The sequence below is a fragment of the Melanaphis sacchari genome, unplaced genomic scaffold (genome assembly GCF_002803265.2).
Source record: "Melanaphis sacchari strain LSU unplaced genomic scaffold, SCAv2.0 Contig66_pilon_pilon, whole genome shotgun sequence".
NCBI classification, from domain to species: domain Eukaryota; kingdom Metazoa; phylum Arthropoda; class Insecta; order Hemiptera; family Aphididae; genus Melanaphis; species Melanaphis sacchari.
The window spans coordinates 228513-251026 of record NW_020271477.1 but is presented as its reverse complement, the minus strand read 5'-3'; the positions used below and the strand labels follow the sequence as shown (position 1 = coordinate 251026).

Genomic DNA, 22514 nt, shown 5'->3' with positions numbered 1-22514 from the left:
CCAAGAGGGAAAAGACCACTAGAAAGACCTCGAATGCATTGGGAGGATTGTGTCAAAAAAGATGTTACAGTTCTATACCCGGAAGAAGTTTGGCATATGCTAGCGCAAAATCGTGAAGGATGAAGACAGTTATGTTTGGATGTGTGGTCTTAAAGGCCGTAAACAAAAAAAAAAATATCACTTTTATGTTGTCAAAACATCATCTTCTGCAAAATATTAAGTATTATATAACAGTGGCGACTCATACCTAGGTGTGCAAGTGTGCGCACACCACATAAATTAATACAGATAAAATAGTAAAAATGGGTTTTCAATTTTTTATACAATTTAAGTTTAACCATGATAATTTATTATATAATATTGTATTAATTAAAAAAATATATATGTTCGCTTATATTATACCCAAAAATATTACTTCTACAATTTATTGAAGTAATGTAATAAATATAAATCATTTGGTGTGAAGCTCAGTTAGAACACCATTTGTCTATGTAAATTTTTTAGGCCATTGAATGGGGGGGGGGGGGGGGACGAAAATTAATGGAACTGTGCTGGACACGTGGTAGCTACGATATTCCATATCGGTTATTATTTTATGAATAAAAACTAGGAAAAGACTTGAATTCGTACATAAAAAGTTTTTTTGTTAATTAATAATAGGTTACAATTTGGGCATATTATTAGATATTATATTCGTAAGTATATAAATTATTTTTTAAACCCTTGTATAAATATTTCAATATATATCGTACCATAATAATATTTCAGATAAAGACTTAATTTTTTTTTTCTAATAAACTTTTGCAAAAATTGCATACCACCCACTTTGAACACCACGAGCCGCCACTGTTATAATAAACAAACGGGTCATATTGATATTCACTCTTATAATAAAAATAGTGTTCTGAATACAATATAGATAAATTGAAAACTTTGTAAAAATACACTTTATATAATATTTATCGCAATAAGTTGTGCAAGTTAAGCGATTGAGAAGATAATTTATATTGTACTACAAAATGTCTTAGAAACTTTTCTGTACTTAAGTATACAATATTATGTAAGGTTAATAAATTTGTTTATAAAATGTTATTAATAATTTTTTGAATAATTAATTAAACAAAAAATAATAATAATGTATCGTTTCCAATAATTAGAATAGGTAACACAAGAAAAAAATAAAATATTCATTGTCATCCAATAACAATAACACAGTATAACTATAGGAACGCTTTAATAACTTAAGCCACTTAAACCAATCACCCCTTCTTTAATTCTAAATTAAATTTGTATTACAGCCTTAAACTTAAAAACAAATAGGCCATATAGAAATATTATCAAAGATAACTAAGTGCCTAGTGATAATTTACTATATAACATATTGTTATTAAAATAACAATAACAATAAAATCAATATCATAATAAAAATACAATCAAATATAATTGAATGTATATTCTAATAAAAATAATGTTAATATACTCGATACCTCGTACATAAGTAAGTATAAAGTATACAAAAAAATAAAAATTAAGATCAAAATCAAAATTTAACGACTATTATCTTATTACTACTTATTAAATTTATGCTTAATTATTTATTTTATTTTAGATTGAATACTCGTATTTACTACTTAACCATTGAATTATCTGATATTTTATCACTAACCAAATGAAAGTCCAATATAATATGAATATTGTCTATTAATGTATGTTAATAGTGACCCATAAAGTATCGTGTTTCATTTTGGTACCATAAGTGAATAATAAATAATTATAATCTATTCAAAATTATTATGCAATACATTAATAGTTTAAAATTATTCCCGTAATAATTATATTGTTTTTTACTAAAAATATTCCAAAAAACAAAAATTTGCTTGATTTTAAAATGTTTAAATATAAGTAGATTAATACCTCTCAAGAATTTTAAATTAAATTCAAAAGATTCGTGTTGAGAAACTAAAATAAGTTCCATCCTCTAGAGACAAGGTTTTTTTAAATTTATGTTACAACATTTTGTAAAAAATAAAACATTTGTGTATATTATGTAGAGTAGTTTGTTTTAAAAATTTCACTGAACAGAGTCTTACATTCTATATTTCTATAATTACGTACCTAGTGATTCAAGAATGAATAATAAGATAAAATTATAACATAAGAGAGAATGTATCTCATAAAATTAAAATTTTAAATTTATATTAATCTGTTGGTTGGTATATACTTGTAATTACCTATTTATACTTAATTTACTATAAAAATGGACACAATACGTTAGTATATCAACCTTTTTACAAAAACGTGTAAAAGTTACATCGAAAACGTGAACTGAGTATTATATCTTAGTCGGTTGTTATAGATTTTTTTTTTTTTGTAATATAATATCAGTGTGCTTTTGGGCACAATACTATTTTTATGGAAATAGATACAACTTTAACTTAATAGTATTATATTATAACAATAGCTATTCATAATTTTAACTCTCTCAATATTATTTAAACTAAATTGTACTATGTTAGCTTATCATTTTATGTATATATAATTATTAATTATAACTTAAAATAACATAAGTAATTTCTTTAATAAGGAATAGTTATTTTTTTAATATTTAACAAATAATAGATTCATTGTGTTTTAATAAAATAAATAAGATTAGTATAAACATAATATTATCATAATTCAGTTTCAGTCGATGGCTTATAATTTATAATACATTACACATTATTATTTTGTGCGGTAAAATAATTACGTTATGTCGTTAAACTATAACCCACAGATATACGAAATCGACCAACATTTGTTGATGAATAACTCTGCTGTATCCTTATTTTACGATAAAACCTTTGCTTCATTATTTCTTATCCATTGTACAACGTTAATCTACCAATAAGAGTCCACATTATTTTCTGATTAGTCAGCACTAAATTATTAACTATATTATAATATATCTTAAATTAATTAAAAAATTCAATCTTATTCTCATATTATAGTAGTATAATGATTCTTTTTTAATAAACGAGTCTTAAAAAAAAAAGGATGATCATAAATAAAAATGACATTTGTGGACCCGCGAAAATAAAAGTATTCATTCAAGCTAATAAATGATTGAGGTAGATAAAAATAAGAGGCTAAAAAATAAAATAAAGTAACGGATAAAAAAAAAATATGTACTGGAAAAAGAAAATCAAGGGTGGTAGATTCCATTAGAGATCTTTTAGAATTCTCCTCAGCGCTATTGATGATGTGCGGTTGATTAAATACGGGTTGCAACACGTGTTCATAACTCCCATGACGACAAATTGTCCATTTTCTGTTTAGTTCAAAGCCAAAGGGTCGTCACCATTATAACATCCCCCTCCCGTGACGCTTATGATTTATTACATAACACTACACGACAATCATTAACTTAAAATGCATCGCTTATGTAGAAGCTCGTACAAATAACCCGTCAACTTATTGACTGGAATTCTACAAAATTAGCCATATTTAAAAAAAATGCTATCTGCTATCAGTGTTAATATAATAATAAAACTTTAAATATAAGATTTTTACGATAAGCAACTAAACAATCCAAACGACTAACAAAATTAAATACCTTAGTCTAACAATAAATAAGCGCCTAACCTGGAGCCCATACATAAAACTTAGCATAAAACATCTAACTCTAGATTCCACCTCCTAACACCACTCTTAAAATTTAAACTCTTTCTATCCTATAAATTCACCATACACAAGTCAATAATTCAACTGGTCTAGACTTACGGTATTCAGCTTTGGGGTTCTGTGAAGCCCTCTAATACTACAACACTTTAAGCCTAACAATCCATATCTTTATGACTAAGAACATCCTCTCGTTGGTATTTCACAAATAAAAATCTTCATTAAGACCTAAAAATGCCTGAATTAGCCAAATTTTATTACTATGAGTTTCATTCTAACGTTAATTCTCACAGTAATCCATTCATCAAACAAATATCCTCCATCTCAATTTACGGCAATATCCATCGACGACTCAAAATACAGTGGCCTAAAGATCTACTAAAATAAAAAAATAAAAACACAATAATACCTAAAAAGTACCAGATTGGGAACACTACCGAATACCTACTCATTAATGTTAATCTACTGTAATTTGCCAACCAATATTAATGATCAAATTTATTTATTATACTCTTATTTATATAGGTTTTACATTGTTTTAATAAATAATAAAAGAGTAAAAAAAAAATTAATGTTTTTATATAATTTCCAATCGAATTAAAACAACATTTTAATATATTTTTATATCGTTATGATTTTTTAAGCTTTTTACTTTTTTAATGTCAAGATACATTTTTAATTTTATATTTTGAAGCAAAATATTTTTCAGAGTATTTCAGCACATAAAAACTAAAATTCGGCTGAGTGTTTATGAATTATAAGTATTTAAAGTTTAGGTAAACAAAACAGTATCGTGGTATCCCCAAATCTCTCCACTCTAGTCTTCTATACTTTAGATACCTACATATTATAACGCATAAATTACTCGTCCAAATTTTAAATTCCCTCGGCTATTTGAAAAAGTACGGAGATATTTTACCGAAATATAAACTACAACTGCTAATATCTGTACAGATTTGTAAATCGTTTTAATAAATATAAATATAAGATTAAAACATATATTCTCCATTAAGAATTTTCAACTACGCAATAGTTTCAAATATTAAAATCAATCACTTTTTTTTACAGCTTAGAAAACATATGTAAAGAAAAATTTGAATTTTATGCGTATCGATTATGCGACACATATCTCGATGACTTGACATACATTGTCTACTATTCAATCCAATTGTTAATAAATTAAAAGTACTATTAAGTTTTAAGTATCTACCTAATTATTAAAATGCCATTTTGATTTTGTTTAGAAATAAAATAACGTAAAAACAAAGATAAATAAATATATCTTCATGAATAAAAATATTTAAATACCATTATATTATTCTTTGTATGTATATAATAAACAAAATATAGTGTTGGTATATTGTATTAAGTTTAATAAAATTTTATGTTTATATTAAAAAAAAAACATTTAACAATTATTGATTAACAATAATACAAATAATATGAAAATCAAATATATATTGTGCAAACATGATTATTATAATGATACAATATTACAGTATTCAAACAAAAATTAAACCATCCAATGTATACGATACCATAAAGTATCAAATATTCATGTCTAATATCGTCAAAAATCAGCCAGCTCACTTAACCAATAAATGTCTTCAAGCATTATCAAATTAAAATAGTGGGTAAGGTATCGGTTTATCCGGATATCGGATATCTGAATATTTTATACAGTTATACCAGATAATCTCTAATTATAACATACTATAATAAATATAAACGCAATTAAAAGCTTTAGGTTCTGAACCCAATTTAATTTAATATTTATTTTATATAGTGTTAATTAAATGTTAACGTTTTTCAATAATTTCAAACTTTGAATTCCTGTATAAATATATTTTTATTATTTTTAGTTATTATGATTAGCAATTTAGAACAACATAATTATATTATGAATACTTTTGTATTGAATAATTTAAGGAGATACATGCTCATGCTTATGTGCTCATTTAATAAAAAGTTAATTTTATTATACTAATAAAACATACATCATAAAGCAATAATAATTATAATAAGGTATAAAAGAGCAAGTAATCAATTTTTTAATGTAAATTTTTTGTTATATATTTATACATATCTATGTATTTTTCTTAAACAATTAAATATAGAGATCGAAATTAATTTTTAAAAAGTCTCTAATACCTAGCATTTATTAAGAAAAAATCAATTAGACAAACAAATAAACATGTTTTTAATAATTACAACGCGCTGTTTAAAATTTTTAGACTACTTCATTACCCGTGGATAGTAGGGTTAAGTAAATTATTATCAGAAGGCATCCTGCAGTCTCGTGTAGCGTGGCACTGACACAATATTTTTATCTTTCTTTTAGTGTATTGTATATTATTATTATAGATAAATAGATACCTAATGTGTAATGACTAATAAACTAATAAGTAATAATAATATTTTTATATTGTGATAATACTGATAATGATATGATATACACGTCTTAATACTACTTATGTCTTATATTATTATGATACACCCATGGATATCTTAATCCGTAGATATACCTAAATTCTCTACTGTATTAACAAGTACATACCTACATTACATAAAAAATGTTTCTTACATGATAAAAATAATTTTTATATCCATACTAACTAAACTTATGTATTATGTTGAAAAAAGAAATTAAATATATTTATTTCACATGGTTTATCATGATTTATGTTATACAGATAAAATATAATTATACACAAGTGACAAAAAAATAAATTATTAATTTAAAAATAAAGTGAAGTTTCATCTCTCGTCGTATGGTGTGTTGAAGTAAACTGTAGGCAATCAATCAACAATAAATTTTCATTATTATTCTTATGCCCATATTAATTATTAAAATTTACAAATTTATTAAAAAAATATATAACCTTCAGAAATAATAAAACAGTAGAAAAAAAATGAATGAAGTAAAAAATATTGAGTAATCTTAATGTAAAATCACCCACAAAAATTATAGAAAATAAGTAATATTTTTAAGGATATGACATTAAACCGATTTGTTTAAATTCAAAACAATTTACGTAATACACTGCGCTGACATCTTCTTGTTTTTGTCTAAAAGTTTGTGATTTTTCGGTTTTCCAGTTAATTTTGTGGTTGCTTAATCTTACTATAACAAAATTTCGGATTAAATGATTTTTATATTCAATTTATAAGACAGTCAAATTTTTTTATAGCCTTGTATCCAATACTTTACTATCACCATCAGCCTAATTTTATTATATTTTATTTCATATAATCTCTCTTCACTTCTTTGGAATCCTTCAACTTTAATTTATGTTACCAAACCAGGTGAACTATTAGTAAATGCCTGTTTTTGAAACAAAGATATTTTTTATGGTTTATCATGATTACACGTGCATACATGGTACCTACAGCATTTTTTTTTTTTATGTCAATAAAAAGGACTTTTTATATTTTTTAATCATTACAACAGTCTATTAATAAAATAAAATTTTTAATTAATTTTATTAATATATGATTATAGTTTAAAAGTGCCTAAAATTCTTTAATTAAAATTAATTTTTTTAAATTAAATTTGAATTAAAAGTGTATATAAAAAAACTATTTTTATAGAATTAGATTTATTATACATTTTTAAAAGGATTAAAAAATTAACAACATTATACACGTACCTATTATCTGTACTTTTTACATTTTTGAAAATTAATTTTAAAATTACAATTTTAAATAATTCATTATTTTAATTTTTTACAATTCTATAAAATAACATAAATTAATAAAAAAAAATGTGACGTAGATACAAAAAAGATTTTATTCAAAATTTAAATCGATTTTTATAATTGATTTCGTTCTACGTAATGAACGTACTGGAGAAACTTTGCAGTTACAGGCCTATTAAACAAAAATTTAAAAATTGGTAGTGTTAATGTTTATTACTCCAATAAATATAGGCGTGTAACAATGTATCAATAAAAAATTATTTATTTTATTCACGACAAAATATTTTTCTTCTCATTTTTATTGTTCAAATTTATAAACAAAGTTTTAAAATTTTTAATTTTTGTATTTAAAATAAAATTTAATGGAAAGATAAAGCTATTAAGAGTATTAATTATTAAGATTTCGAATCAACTTCATAACGAATTCAAGCATGTTTTTAGACTTCTTTTTGCATTATTGAGATACCTACTAACTACTTTATAGTTTTATAAATAAATATAGATTTAAAAACTACGATAAATAAAATATAGGTAGACCTAAGAAATGTGTATGGTTCTTTAGTACTTATCAAATCTAGATTGAAATTACTCGTTTATTAGTAAAATAGATTTATTAAAAAGAGAAACCATCACTCTTAATTTAATATATTAGAATTAATTTGTATCTGGAGATGCAACAATTATTTGTGTTAATTCATCTGACATTATCATCTGATCAGATAATAAATTTTGGTGTTGACGGTGTAGTGTTCATATTTCGTATTTCATAATATATTAGTATACTACATTATACATAATACATATATTGTTTTAGCTATAACAAATAATATGAGTGAAGATTATAATTTATTATAATATATTATTGTTATTGCACAATTTTAGAATTATAATATGATATAAAATAATTTTAAAATTGTTCTACATTACATTTTTAATTATTTAAGTACTACGTTATTCCACTGGATGTCACTGTACGAACTGATTAAATTTTTTTTTCCATAACTTTATTGAAATCAACTTACCTTCTTTTTCATGATTTTCTAATTTTTACCTTCGAAAATTAAGTCATAATTTTTTTTAATTACTATAGCTTATATTTTTTAAATAATAATTATATAACAAAAACCATTTAAGAATAAAAATCATAACCAATAGTCATAATCCAATCATCGCTTCCTCACACATCTAACTATCTAAGGGCATCTCTCCTTCCTTAAAAATGGTATAAAGAATGAGGAGTGAAAATAAATGAGTCTACATCTATAGACTCCACCTTCACTTCTAGAAACAGAAAATACCTACAAATTACCATAGACAAGCTCAAACCTGGCCAACTGCACAGAGCACTCGCTATCTATAGGCATTGATTGACCAGCATCTTACCTGGTTTTTTCGTATTTGCAACAAACTACTATTCTTAAACGATCGATTTCATCTTCTTCACTATCTTCTAACCTCCAGCCATATAAATTTACCAAACAAACTAATATAAGCTACTAATATATAAGTTCTATCTTAAATCAATGTGGACATAAGGAATCCAATTATAGGGCTCTGCAAAAATTTCTAACATTAAACGTTTTCAGCGCTTCCAATCCAAAACCCTCCGAGCTATAACTAAAGCACCTTTTTACGTTTCCAACCAGTCCTTACAAAATTATCTTGCCATCTTACCCGTCCACGTTGTAGCCAGAACTTTTTACAGACGATTCAACTTAAATGTTCAAAATCACATAAATCCTTTAATCAAAGGGCTAGCATCAGCTAATATACCCAGTAATACCAGAATAAGACTAAAAAAGCCGCGATATCGGAACCTATTAACTTAACTAATGCCCGCATTGTATTATAATACTATTTTAAACATATTGTAAACGTATACAAGTGTATATAAAAAACTGACTAAGTGCCCTCATTGGAATTTCCATTATAGAAGGCTTATTAAATCTGTTTTTTTACTTATTGTCCCATATCGTAATAGATTGTAAATTGTATTACGAAAAAAAAAGAAAAAATCATTATCATATGTTTAAAAATATCGTCAACATTTGAAATTTGATCGCTAAAAAATAAAATAATATGGCTTTAAATTATACTCGACTTATATTCAAATTTATTTGTAATTATTAATTACCTATTTCAATAAATTATTATATTAAATAATGAATATTATGGAATGTAGAAAATTATACATGTGTGGTATGGAACTCTGAAGAATGCATGATTTCTTGTCTGAAATCTGGATCTATGATCCATCCCTGCATATATATTATCATATACGTACAAGTGTCAAGTGTGTAATAACTATATATTAAACAAATAAACAAGTAGGTATAGTATATCTACCATTAATAAAAATTATAAAAATGCAATCTATCTACCTATGTATAATATAGGTAGATACATATATAAAAGTCATAAATACATAATTTATTATACGAGTACAATAAATATTTGCATTAAGTAATAATAATGATAATAGTAGGTACATAGCATTAATTTTAATTAAATATTCGTATTCTTTTTATTTATTTTTTTTTTAATGAGATATATTTTACTACCAGCTATATGTATTTATTAATTATTAACCTAGTATTTACTTGAAATTTTTAATTCTAAAAATTTAGATACAATTGTAAAAGTTAGTCATAACTTTTTAATTATAAACCATAATTGGTGTTGTAACTAAATTTTGGCTACATCGCTGATTGTATAGTAATTAGTAAGTACCTACCTATAAATGGACGTAAGTACCTAGGTACTAAAATATTTTTACAATTTAGAAGGTACGTCTTATTTATCTAGGTACATGAAATTAAAATACTTAAAATATATGTATAACATAAAACATTAAAGTAATTATATAAACAAAAATTAAAAAATATTAAAAAAAATTTTAAAAATAAAAAGTTTTCTATGTCAATCGTATAAAAAAATAAAAATAAAAATTGTATTCAAAGTTAGACCCCTTCCAAAGCAAATGTGAAACACAATAAATTATTGTATTAATATTAAATTATAAATGCTACCTCTCAATTAAGCCTATATTTATAAAGCCTTCAACGTGCCGAAATAGCTCAGTTGGGAGAGCGTTAGACTGAAGATCTAAAGGTCCCTGGTTCGATCCCTGGTTTCGGCAATAATTTTTTCACATCCTCAAACGTGCGTATATTTCTCTAATTTTTATTTTAATTAAATTGGTTAGATTATTTTATACTGCATTTCAACATTAACTATGATATTATTAAAAAAATAATTAAATGCCATCTAACTAATAGCAATAATTTATATTATTATATTTAAACGTATTTTATACTCTGGTACAAAACGTCAATCGATAAACATACGATATGAAACATATTTGGCAACAATGTAAAATTATTATCACATATTATTTTGTATTTTACTATTTTATACTATTGAACAGTACGGTACTACGGTAGTGTTCAGTACCACGGTTTAAATACCGCATTTATACATTATGTAATCATTTATGTATCTAGAAAATTACTATCAGTTAAACATTTTTACTTAATATTTATCGTAATAATTATTAGTTATTAGTTATTACATCGACGTTTATCTGAAAACCACCCAATCATTATTCATTACCATCACAATATATTCTATTGTTGCCACCAACTTCTATTTAGACTATTTAATCATTAGTATTGTAGTTTTTGATATCAACACGTCATATTAATATGTCATACAGATACAGTTAACCTCTATTTCTTTTTAATTTTTACAGCAGTAGGTACACGCAAGTTTAAAGTTTCGGTTTATTATGTTTATACGTCTTGAAGTAAGTCAATCACATTAATATCATAAAAAAAATATATCACCAGCGTTCTATAATCTGAAAATGTTTACGATTTAATTCCACGAGCTTTTGTTTTGAAATATACCTTCTTCAATAAAGCTCCCTGTTCGTGGATCTCCTTTTATACATATTACATGTTGTAATTAGTGAATACGATCACATGATTTATTTTCATTCTTAATAATGTTTTTTTTTTATCAACACAGACTAATTTAATTTCGATTATTATTTACATTTTATACCTAATGCATCTTATTTTTAATATCCCACATTCTTATAATTGTTTGATTCTACCATTTAAATACTAGACCGTTTTAAACTATTTTTTTTTTTCCCCATAAAAATTATTATTTTATTAAAACCAAAATAAATATTTAAATTTAATGTATTAATGTGTACACTGTATCATAATCCAACTACATTTTTTTTTTACCGTTTCTTTTTAAGATCATTTCAGATAAAACCAAAGGTGAATCTAATCTTGAAGCAAGATTATGAACAATATTCAAGAACTATTATGGACACACAATAACGTACGGCTTCAAATTTTGATATTTTATGAACTTATACCACGACTAGATCAATGCTTCTCTTCCGGTGTTGGGGAAACTTATCTTTCTAAGCTATAAAATGAAAATAAGTTAAATATTAATTAGTTTTATTATTATAAACTTTACTTTACATATATTAGTGATAAATGAGCATGAATAACACTTTTAACAGCTAAACACAGCATCAACGCAATATTAATTATGGGGGTTGTTAAGAAAAATAAAACTGTTGTTAGAAAAAGCCCTAGACAGCATCAATGCAAGTATTGTTATAAGATCTTCCCATTCCCCAACGTATTGAAAAAGCATTACAGGGTCCATACTGGTGAACGACCGTATGAATGTGATTTATGTGGAAATAGATTTACACACCAGAATACTCTAAAAAACCATAAGATGTGTATTCATAATTGTGGTCGGGAAGAAGATTTTACTTGTGGTCATTGTGATAAAAAGTTTCCAATCAAGGAACGACTTATTGAACATGTACGCATTCATACTGGATATTATCCTCACAGGTATTTTTCTTTTTATTACCATTTAATTTGTGTGTATTTTAGTTTTAAATACATTGTTTTTATTTTTCAACTGTTAATTATAGATTATATTATTTCATTTAAAATATATTTCTCAATTTTAAAATAACAAAACAACAACCAAATCAATTAATTTAATTTTTAAATAATAATTTATAAAATAAATAATAAAAATAATAATTAATACATATAATTATTTGTAAAATAGCCTTAGTTTTTAAGAAAATAATGGTGGTGGATTTACAATATGATGTTAATTGACCAAATGTATATAATTTTTTTCTTTTAGCCTTTATAGAATTATTTAAAAACTAATATCTATTATGATATTTCAAACTAATTATTATTAAAATTGTGTATAAGTACTGTATAATTGTAGTTCTACCTTATATGTATAATATACCTTTTTGGTATCATATTTTACTTTTACTATCATTAGCTATATGCTTTAATATATTTTTTTCAATGAACTATAAAATATTTCTTATTTTACTAAACATTTTAGTTTATTATAATGTATTTTTTATATTCATTACAAAAGAATTTGAACTAGTTTAGTTATCTAAAATATTCATTATACAGAACTATACTTATAGTGTCTAAACCCTAAAATTATAGTTTAAAAAAAAAAAACAATGATACTACAAATTAAAATATTAAGACAGATAAAATTATGTTATAAGATTTTTTTAATCTAGCATTGATAAAAATTATACATGATATCAAGTATAAAAATATACTAATTTATTACTCATTTAGATTTTAATGCTACTAAAAATTATTAACACTGACTTAATAATATAAAATAAAAAAATTAATATATATATATATTTAATACCAATTTATCATACCTATTTTTTGCATTAAATTAGTACATTATACATAATATACATTGATATTTTTTTTAATATTTTGTTATTATAATTATTATAAGGAACAAAAATATTTGTGTTTACTTATTAATTCAGTTTGAGTTAAATGGTAGTTATTTATTCTACTTAGCAAATCTGTATTATTATAATAATTTCAATTAGCATTTCTTGAGCAATTTCTGTACATTTTCTAGATGCGACAAATGTTTAAAATCCTTCACAAGAGCCAGTCAACTATGGCAACATGCGCGTTCTCATAACAAACAATATACACTAGAATGTGCTATATGTCATCAATTATTTGCTTGTCGCTCAGTTCTTCGTGGCCATATGAAACGGCATATGGGACAAAATGATTATGTATGTGAAGTGTGTGGAAAAGCATTTTTACGTAGGGATGGTCTAACTAAACATCTGTCTAGCTATCATAATAATATCAGAGCATTCACCTGTAAAATATGCCATAAACAGTTTAAAGGACATATGATACAACATTTGAGGACACATCGTCATGAAAAACCTTATGAATGTAAAAGTTGTGATGCTCGTTTTGTACAGCGTTCTCAACTGACAGTGCATGAGAGACGACATAGTGGAGAAAAACCTTATCCATGCCCAGTTTGTAAAGTATCTTTTGCTCATTCAACAGCTATGAAAATGCATGTAAGACGTCATACTGGAGAAAAACCATTTAAATGTCTTGTATGTACCAATACGGCTTTTACACAATTGCCACATTTAAAAAAACATATGTTAACCATACACAAAACAGACAAACCATACTTGTGTGTTAAATGTAATTCATATTTCAAAACAAAAACTCAAATAATAACTCATGAAGAAACATGTTCCCCAAAACAAGAAATTAAAGAATTTATTCCTCCAGGTATGGCTTTGGACCGAATGCGAATGTTATTGGCAGTTTTACTAATACGCATATCAACCACTGAACGTTTAAATGCATTAGGTTTTGGAAAAAGACTTATTGATTTAGTATTATGTGATTCTATTGAAAATTCTGGCCGTAGTCCTTACCGCGGTAATGGTCAAAGTGAAAATGATTTGTTAAAAAAGAATATTGAAATATTATTAGACTGGACTGTCCCAAAAATTTATATGGACCGGTTTAAAAGTGAACGACGTACAACTGAAGAAATTTTAGAAGAACTAACATCATGACTTTAATTTATAAATAACATGACAATTACTTGTTAGCTTTTTTATACATTAAGAACAATTTGATCCATTATCTGGTTTTATTAGAAAATTACATAACAAACCTTAAAATGGCACAAATTTACCTGATCAATGAATCAGATCGCATAGTATAGTTTATAAGCTACTTGTTCTTCCACAACTATCTTGCAACGCTGTATTTATAACTCAAAATTGGTGGCGGTAAATTTGAGTACGAAATGTTAAATTATTCTGAATATTTATTGTAATATATGTTCAAATTGGGGATATTACTTATGTATTATAAAGCAATTTATAAAAGTAGTCTGTAGAACTTATGACATATTAAGCTTTTATAATAGGTAATGGAAATATTAACTTATTAATATAATATCGGTGTTGGTTTTCACAGATGATAATACTTTAATAATGTACACTTCCCCCTTGCTTTTCGCTGTAACTAATTTATTGTCATATGAATTTGATTTCAGACATCTAGTTAAATTTATTATTTATTCAAACCAAAATGAATTGTTTTTAGGTGTTTGTTAACAACTTGGATGCCAAAGTTTAGAAGTTAGTTCATTTTTAATTTTTATTTAATTTTTTTGAAAACCAAAGACTTAAGCGGATTACCAAAGAATATTATTCTAGTCACACCAGAAGAATGGTGAGAACCGCTACTTTATCATAAAAATCTATTCATACATTTTACATTAATTTAAATTTTGTTGATATTTCAAATTATTATTTTTATTTAATTCCCAATAAAGTTTCAAGGATTTAAAATAATTTTTTCACAATTCCTTAGCATCATAAACAGTTATTTTTGATAGGTATACGATGTATAAATTAATGAAAGCATACAATTTTCTTGATTTAATAGACTTAACTGTATGAATGAAATATTTAATATATGTATGTGTATTATATCTGTTATTTTTAGTTAAAAACTAATTTTTGTTGTGTTCATTTTTTTTTTTTATGGATTATATTTAATTGTTTTATTTAAAATATATTGTATTTAAAATTAGTTTATAAATTATAACTATATCAATTTAATGGTATATTTAGAGTGTGAAAACTAGTGAATTAATTATTAATAACCTGGTTTATTGTTAACTGTAATTTATTCTTTAGGTTACCAAAAGTGTGCAAACTATGCTATATATCATATATATGTATACTACATATATTAGTTTTTTGGGAAATGTTGTTTGAATATCTTATTTTTGTTTTGATTTTAAAAAAAAAGAATATCTTTTAAAAAACAATTTTGGTGTATATTATTTTATCATTGACCTTACTTAATTTTTATAAAAATGTCAATCAATACAAATAAATTGAATACCAAAAAAAATTAATGATAACTTTACAACAAAGTGTACTTTGTAAACTAATATTAATACAATTGTTAAATAGGTTGGCAATTTTTTATTGTTTTTACTAGGTACAAGTGTATGGTGGAAAGGAGCGTCTATTAGTATTACTTCTAATTATGAACTCACTCGTTTAAATTGTTATTTTAGATATTTTTAATAAGATTGTATAACTATTTTTATTTAAGGCAGTGGGGAAGGTTAAAAGGTAGTATGAACTGACTTGGTGATGAGAAGGCTTGAGTGATTTATGAAGATTTTATAGAATCAAGCATAAATAATAGAAGATTTATTGTAGGTAATGTTGGAATGTTCAGGTCATATAGTAAGGTTCCTATTGCTAACATTTCAAATACAATTGATATATTTTTTGTGATTTCTCAAAGTTGAATCTCATAGGATGTATAATTTATATACAAGTACAATGCATTTTAAGGTTGTTTTAGATCTGAGAAGTTATCTTAATTTTTTAAGTCTGAGGTTTGCAGATTTTCTCTTTGTTTTTATATGGATTCAACAATTTAAAAAATTCTATGTGAGATTATGACGTATACAATGTGTAATGATTGTGACATTTATAACTGTCAATATTTTTGAGTAATACTCATGTACATTTATACAAATGAGGAGGTCAAAATTTAAAAAAAATACAAAATAATATTTTCACAATATTGTCTAAGCATTGTTTCCAATAAACAAAAATGTATTATGAGAAAAGCTTTAGTATTCAGTTAATCTAAAAAAAACAAATAATAGTAAATCATTTTTAAGTTCTTTCTAACTCTACAGTCTGCTACACTATTTATCCTATAAAAACATACTCACTTAAAATAAATTTATTAAATAATATGGTTGATATACTGTAAACAAACTATAAAGTATAAATTATATCGTTTTTGAAGTGACCCAGATATTTTTAAATATAGGTATAATTAAATTAAATTTATATGAATAGCTGGAAGATACCTAGTCCCTCTAATTTAAGATTTAGCAAGTAATAATAACTAATAAACATACCGTTTTAAAAAATATAAGAACTAAAAAATTGTTGACTGTAGCTAAGCATCTTATTTAGGGTCACCAAAGGAAAAAAAAATTTACCATTACCTAATGAATTTATTAAGAGAATTCATGTTGGAAAAATAACTACAAACTATAAAATGTCATTAAATTATAAAATAGGATAAAGCAGTCCAATCAAACATTTTTAGTACCTGTTAGCTTTGATAATATTGTAGGAATTTCCAATTGTAATAAAATTAATGAACCTATTTAAATTTCTAACTGTTTTAATAAACCATCATTACTATGAATTTTGTGTCAGATATTTGAGATATGAATAATAAAGATGACTGATTATATTGATTTACACACATAAAATATTTAAAGACATTTTTTATTACAATTATTTTTTAATACATTATACATTGTCACTAACTTCCCAATTGTTTGATAAACTTTTTTTCTTCTTAATAATAGGTTTTAATTTATTTTTTTTGACACCATTAATTGGTAATTTTCTTTTATTGTTTTGAACTTCATTAGTTGGTAATTTTCTTTTATTGTTTTGAACTTCATTAATTGGTAATTTGTTTTTAATATTTTGTGTCTTATTAGGAATACTTATACCAATAATAGTATCATCCTTAACTTCGACTTCTTCATCAGATTCGTCTTTTACCATCTTTGATTTTCTGTAAAAATAAAAATTGAATTAAAATATTTCTATTTAGAAATTCAGAAATTAATTAAGACTAATACTAGCAATATACATATTTGTCAGTCTTTCTCGGCAATATTTTTATTTTAAACAAAATTATAATACACAAACAATATGGTACACATTCAATTGTATAATTTTACAAGTCATTATTCAGAATTAATTTAATGAAGTATAGATAATAAAAAAACATATTACTCGACAAATGAAAAAATTGAAGTCTAATGATATTATGATCACTGGAACCAATTCCCACACTGCTGAACAGTCAAAGCATCAGTGATTTCTTGGAAATGAGTATTTAAGTGAACCATGTAGGTAGTATAAAGATAACTGATATTGGTGGAAATTGCGTTTTATATCAACTAGTTGTATTAAACCATTAGGTTTTATTTAACATTAAATAGTAGACATTTATTTTTATTTTTTAAACTACCAAGATCGATTTAAAGTAAAATGCTTATTATTTCAGAAACTATGACATATGTGATTAAAAATATTTATTTTTTAATTTTAAATCTGAATATATATTATTTATTATACATATCAAATCTGAACTGCAAGTGTTTAATAAAAAAAATAAAGAATAAGTCTTGTAGAATCTAACCCTTTTGTCAACACAATAACATCTAATATGGTTAGTACTTTATTGTATTATTTACCTTAAGGAATTGTTACAAATACAAGTAATTCTGCAGTCTAAAAACAATGAACAACTTTCAGTAGGTTTTTTACTACCATCGAGTTCCCATACAGAAATGTGGCCATCACTCAATGCTGATACAAGTCTATTATCAACTTTGATCAAACATTTTACTCTAGTATCTCCAATTTTTACTTCCCATACACTTTTTTTATTAATAATATCATAACAATGCAGTGAACCATTTTCTGAGCCATAGCATACCAAATTTTCCTACAACAAATAATTAATTAGGATTACTTCTATAATCTAATACATTAAACAAATTAACTAAATATGATTTTTATTTACCGTTATAAATGTAATACCATGTATTTTATGATTGTCTTCGATTGTACAAGCAATACCTGCAGTTTCCACATTAAAAATCATTAACTTGGTATTTAAAGGTAGACCATAATACTGTCCAGCTGGAGACCAAATGATATTATCAAAAAAGTAATAAGCACTCATACTAATAAACAAAAGTAAATAAGTCAGTTGTCAAAAAAATAATCTGTGATGTGTACACTTACCTAGACTGATTTGTAGTGTATGCAGGTCTACCTTTCACTAAATTCCACGTTCTTAGAGTTTTATCTTTTCCAACAGATAATGCTAGTTTACCACTAGGATGAACTGCTAAGAAAGAAACGGCTGTAAAAATTAACAAAAACATATTAATATAGTTGGGGAACAAATCTGTTTAATGCAATAATGCCTATTAAAATTAAATTTTTTTTTTTGAAATCTATATACTTAAATATTTCACAAATTATGATCCCAAACGTTTTTTTTTTTGAAAATCATTAGTTTTTGAGTTATGTAAAAGGACAGAGGATATTTGGTAGAGTTGAAAAAAATAAAAAAAAGTTTTTTTTGATTTCAGTAGATAAAATCAACAAATAAACATTTCTTAAATCAACTAAAAATTGGATTATAGTGGATACTATCATAATTAGTAACTATTGGAAATTAATTATAAAAATATTAATATACAAATACTATAACTTTACAAAACTAACTCAGATAGGTCATAGGGTATAAACCAATTGTACTTTAAGCTATTATTTGTAAAACATTAAAATACATGCATTTTAGAAAAAAAAACCAATGATTTAATTTTGGAAAAACTTTAATAGTAACATACTTCTTTCTACATAGCTCAAAAACATATTTTTACAAAAAAAAAAACATTTAACATCATAATTTTTAAACTGTTGAAATGTCTAGATTTCTATAATAAAATCCAAAAATTCGAGAAGATACTCAATTAGATTTAAACTAGTTAAGTTGTAAGTTTAAAAACAAATAATCATTCCTAAATTTATATATGTTTTTTTTATAGAATTTAATCACCAGCCTACCTGATCCTTTATGAGCTTTATCCCAAAGCTTTTTAAGTTTCCATGTGCCCGTCTCAAACATTGCTATTGAACCATCTTCACTAGTGCTGATTAAATGTGAATCGTCTGGTGTGAACGTTAAAGATGTTACTGTGCCACTGTGCTGTAGTATTGTATGCACATGACATCGCCTGATCATATTATATATCTCTATAGTCTCATCTGTACTACTTGATGCCATATATTTGGACGAACACGACACTGAACGGATACTAGCTTGATGAACATGATCATTAAACGATTGCACCAGTTCTAGATCTTTAGATTGCTGTAATCAGACAAAAAAAAAATTTTATTCAAAATAATATTACATTTTCCATACAAGAATTATGTATAACTGCACTAAAAAGACTAAGGAAAATATTTACTTGGCTTTTGAAACGACATTTTACACCAATCACAAATGATTCGTAAGTTCCAAGAATGATTTCAAAAACATCCATAACCAAGTGAATATTAAAAAATTAAAAAATTAAAAAATATCTGTATAAAATTAAAAACCGACATAAATAAAACCACGTTTTAAAATGTAATGTGCGCACCGTGATATCAAGATTCGTGATAAAATCCATAATCCACAATATATATGTATATATTTACTGGCACAGCGTGGCCAAATAACAATAAGTTAGCATCGTGGTGTTTACAGTTTGCTATAATCACAGAATATACTCTATGAGGGGGGACTATAGTCATGTTATCAATACAGTTTGGCCGACATGAAGATTTCCTTATCAATAATTTGGAATTTTGACGCTTGTTCTGTTGCTAACTTCATCATGCTCATAAATAATGGTAGTCATTGAACATGCCTTGGGAAACCACAAAACACTAATATAAGTAAAACAACCGTCTGTACCCTGTAGGACGACAACAACATTTCTGAACGTTTTGTTTACTCGAACCCCGATCCTTTGAAGTTTAAAGTTAACGTTTTACGTTTCGCGATTTATTTACCCATTTAAAACGTTGTAATAGATTAGCGTCAAGTCGTCAATCGTTCGCAAACTGCATAAATTTCCAAGTTATAATGGCTGACGTTTTAGACTTGAACGCTGAAGATTTCGTGGAGGAAGATGATGGTAAAATAAATTTATTTATATATTGTTTATCCTTAGTAACTTTACAAAAACGCAAAGTAGATTTATGGATATCGTCGTATGCTTATATTCATTTACCCGATCATACGATTGATGTCAATACGAGTAAAAATTACACGATTAACTCTTACTGCATACAATGGCCGATTTATTACATTAACTTTTTATTAATTAAATGAACAATGTTTTTAATAACAAAAAAAAATCCGGTTTTAAGTTTGTTCACTAGAATAACGTATACCCTACCATTAGAATCTTGAAATGCTTAATTATTCTCCTATTGTGAGCTGATTAAAATAACTAAATTATCACACTATTGTTAACACCAATTTTTCTCTAAATACCCTGAAAAGTTCATCAAAAGAGCACATTTTTGGGGAGGCTAAAGCCTTCATATTTTCTCCTTGACGATCTGTAAATGTCACCTACACTCTTCTATCAAGTTTGTACATTTTCAAATGGCTTTTAATAAATATAAATTCGCGAATACATATAAGTATATAATTTATTAAGCATGCACTTCCATTTTTACCTTTAATGTTGTATTTATTCAAATTTTGATTTTTGGAATTTTTAAATATACTTGAAGACTATATTTTTAATTATTTAGATTTATAAGTACAAAAGAGTTAGTTCTCATTTGAAGAAAAAAAAATGATTTGACAAATCTAAGCATTTCCCAAAATTAAGAAACAGTATTGCAATGTATTTATTCTTAGCCTATTTGATACCTCTTATTAAAAAAAACTTTATTGTGATTAATTATTTGATATATATTTATTGAAACTTGGCCTCTTCTCCTTAAGTCCTAATAGTGTTTATACTGAACACTAATACTGTATAAAATAACAATGTATGAATGTTATATGATTATAATATCTGTTTAATTCAATTGTTGTTATCCTTTAGATAAGCATGTTTATTAAAACATGTCGTTTTCAATTATAAAATATCAATATTTTTTTAATAGAATAAAATGTTTTATTGCATTTTTAACATTGTCTTATTAAAGTCAACTAATTTTAAATAATATAAATATTTTATAACTTCAAGTTAATAAACATTTAAAATATATACTATATTATATAATATTTGAATTTAATATTATATATATTATATATAAATTATTAAGTAGTTAATAATTAAAAAAAAAAAATATTTAATTAAAATCATATATTTTAGAAGGAGTCTCAAAACTTAAAGATAAAGCCAGAAGAAGGAAAGGACGTGGATTTGATGACAGATCTAAAAGAGATGATATAAAAGATGAAGACATGGAATTTGATTCTGTTGATCAAAATGATGATGATGGCCCTGGACCTCAAAGATGTAATTTTACAATTTTCATTATTCTTTTTATTATTATTCATATTATTTAAATTTTACAGCGGTTGAAGGTTGGATTTTGTTCATTTCTTCTTTGCATGAAGAAGCTCAAGAAGATGATTTACATGATAAATTTGCTGAATTCGGAAAAATTAAAAATCTTCATTTAAACTTGGACCGTAGAACTGGATTTTTAAAAGTAATTATTATTATTTACTTCATTATTGTATTATTAATGTCATATATTTTTTTAAGGGTTATGCATTGGTTGAATATGAGTCATATAAGGAAGCATCTAGAGCACGTGAAGGACTTAATAATACGGATATTTTAGGACAACAAATAAGTGTAGATTGGTGTTTTGTAAAAGGACCAAAAAGGTATTGTTTAATAATAATAACTATCATTCTATTATTTATTTTATTTTATTAATATATTATTATTTTTAGGATTAAAAAATCAAGACGTCGTATGGCTAATTATTAGTCAAGTAATTGAAAATCAAGACATGTAAAAATACTTTCAAATTATTTAGTTTTTTTTTTTTTGTAATACATTTAATAATGCTAAAAACAATTTTTTCATGAC

The 22514-nt window shown here is 24.7% G+C and overlaps 3 protein-coding genes and 1 non-coding gene across 4 annotated transcripts; 3 read left to right on the top strand and 1 right to left on the bottom strand.

The window, feature by feature from the left end:
* The first annotated feature begins 10421 nt into the window (after positions 1-10421).
* Trnaf-gaa lies at positions 10422-10494 on the top strand. Its single transcript has one exon. It is a non-coding gene; the product is annotated as a tRNA-Phe (tRNA).
* Positions 10495-10885: 391 nt separating this feature from the next.
* LOC112600689 (zinc finger protein OZF-like) lies at positions 10886-14570 on the top strand. Its single transcript, XM_025347986.1, has 3 exons — positions 10886-11160; positions 11626-12247; positions 13332-14570. The coding sequence occupies exons 2-3, from the start codon at positions 11931-11933 to the stop codon at positions 14314-14316; spliced, it is 1302 nt and encodes a 433-aa protein (XP_025203771.1). The 5' UTR covers positions 10886-11160; positions 11626-11930; the 3' UTR covers positions 14317-14570.
* Positions 14571-17072: 2502 nt separating this feature from the next.
* LOC112600677 (p21-activated protein kinase-interacting protein 1-like) lies at positions 17073-20047 on the bottom strand. The gene is made up of 7 exons (XM_025347970.1): positions 19869-20047; positions 19462-19768; positions 18631-18751; positions 18407-18569; positions 18075-18328; positions 17256-17386; positions 17073-17171 (listed from the first exon to the last, which is right to left on the bottom strand). Exons 1-7 carry the CDS (start codon positions 19941-19943, stop codon positions 17113-17115), a joined length of 1110 nt encoding a protein of 369 aa, XP_025203755.1. The 5' UTR covers positions 19944-20047; the 3' UTR covers positions 17073-17112.
* Positions 20048-20306: 259 nt separating this feature from the next.
* On the top strand, positions 20307-22514 carry LOC112600676 (RNA-binding protein 8A). Its single transcript, XM_025347969.1, has 5 exons — positions 20307-20582; positions 21783-21929; positions 21989-22125; positions 22182-22306; positions 22376-22514. The coding sequence occupies exons 1-5, from the start codon at positions 20531-20533 to the stop codon at positions 22410-22412; spliced, it is 498 nt and encodes a 165-aa protein (XP_025203754.1). The 5' UTR covers positions 20307-20530; the 3' UTR covers positions 22413-22514.

Coding starts and splice junctions, on each gene's coding strand:
- LOC112600689 (XM_025347986.1), top strand. CDS start 11,931: ATGGGGGTTGTTAAGAAAAATAAAACTGTTGTTAGAAAAAGCCCTAGA. Junction 12,248..13,331: donor ACTGGATATTATCCTCACAG/GTATTTTTCTTT, acceptor TACATTTTCTAG/ATGCGACAAATGTTTAAAAT.
- LOC112600677 (XM_025347970.1), bottom strand. CDS start 19,943: ATGGATGTTTTTGAAATCATTCTTGGAACTTACGAATCATTTGTGATT. Junction 18,752..19,461: donor TAAAGCTCATAAAGGATCAG/GTAGGCTGGTGA, acceptor TAATTTTTACAG/CCGTTTCTTTCTTAGCAGTT. Junction 17,172..17,255: donor AATTAATGAAGTTCAAAACA/ATAAAAGAAAAT, acceptor ATAAATTAAAAC/CTATTATTAAGAAGAAAAAA.
- LOC112600676 (XM_025347969.1), top strand. CDS start 20,531: ATGGCTGACGTTTTAGACTTGAACGCTGAAGATTTCGTGGAGGAAGAT. Junction 20,583..21,782: donor TTTCGTGGAGGAAGATGATG/GTAAAATAAATT, acceptor CATATATTTTAG/AAGGAGTCTCAAAACTTAAA. Junction 21,930..21,988: donor TGGCCCTGGACCTCAAAGAT/GTAATTTTACAA, acceptor TAAATTTTACAG/CGGTTGAAGGTTGGATTTTG.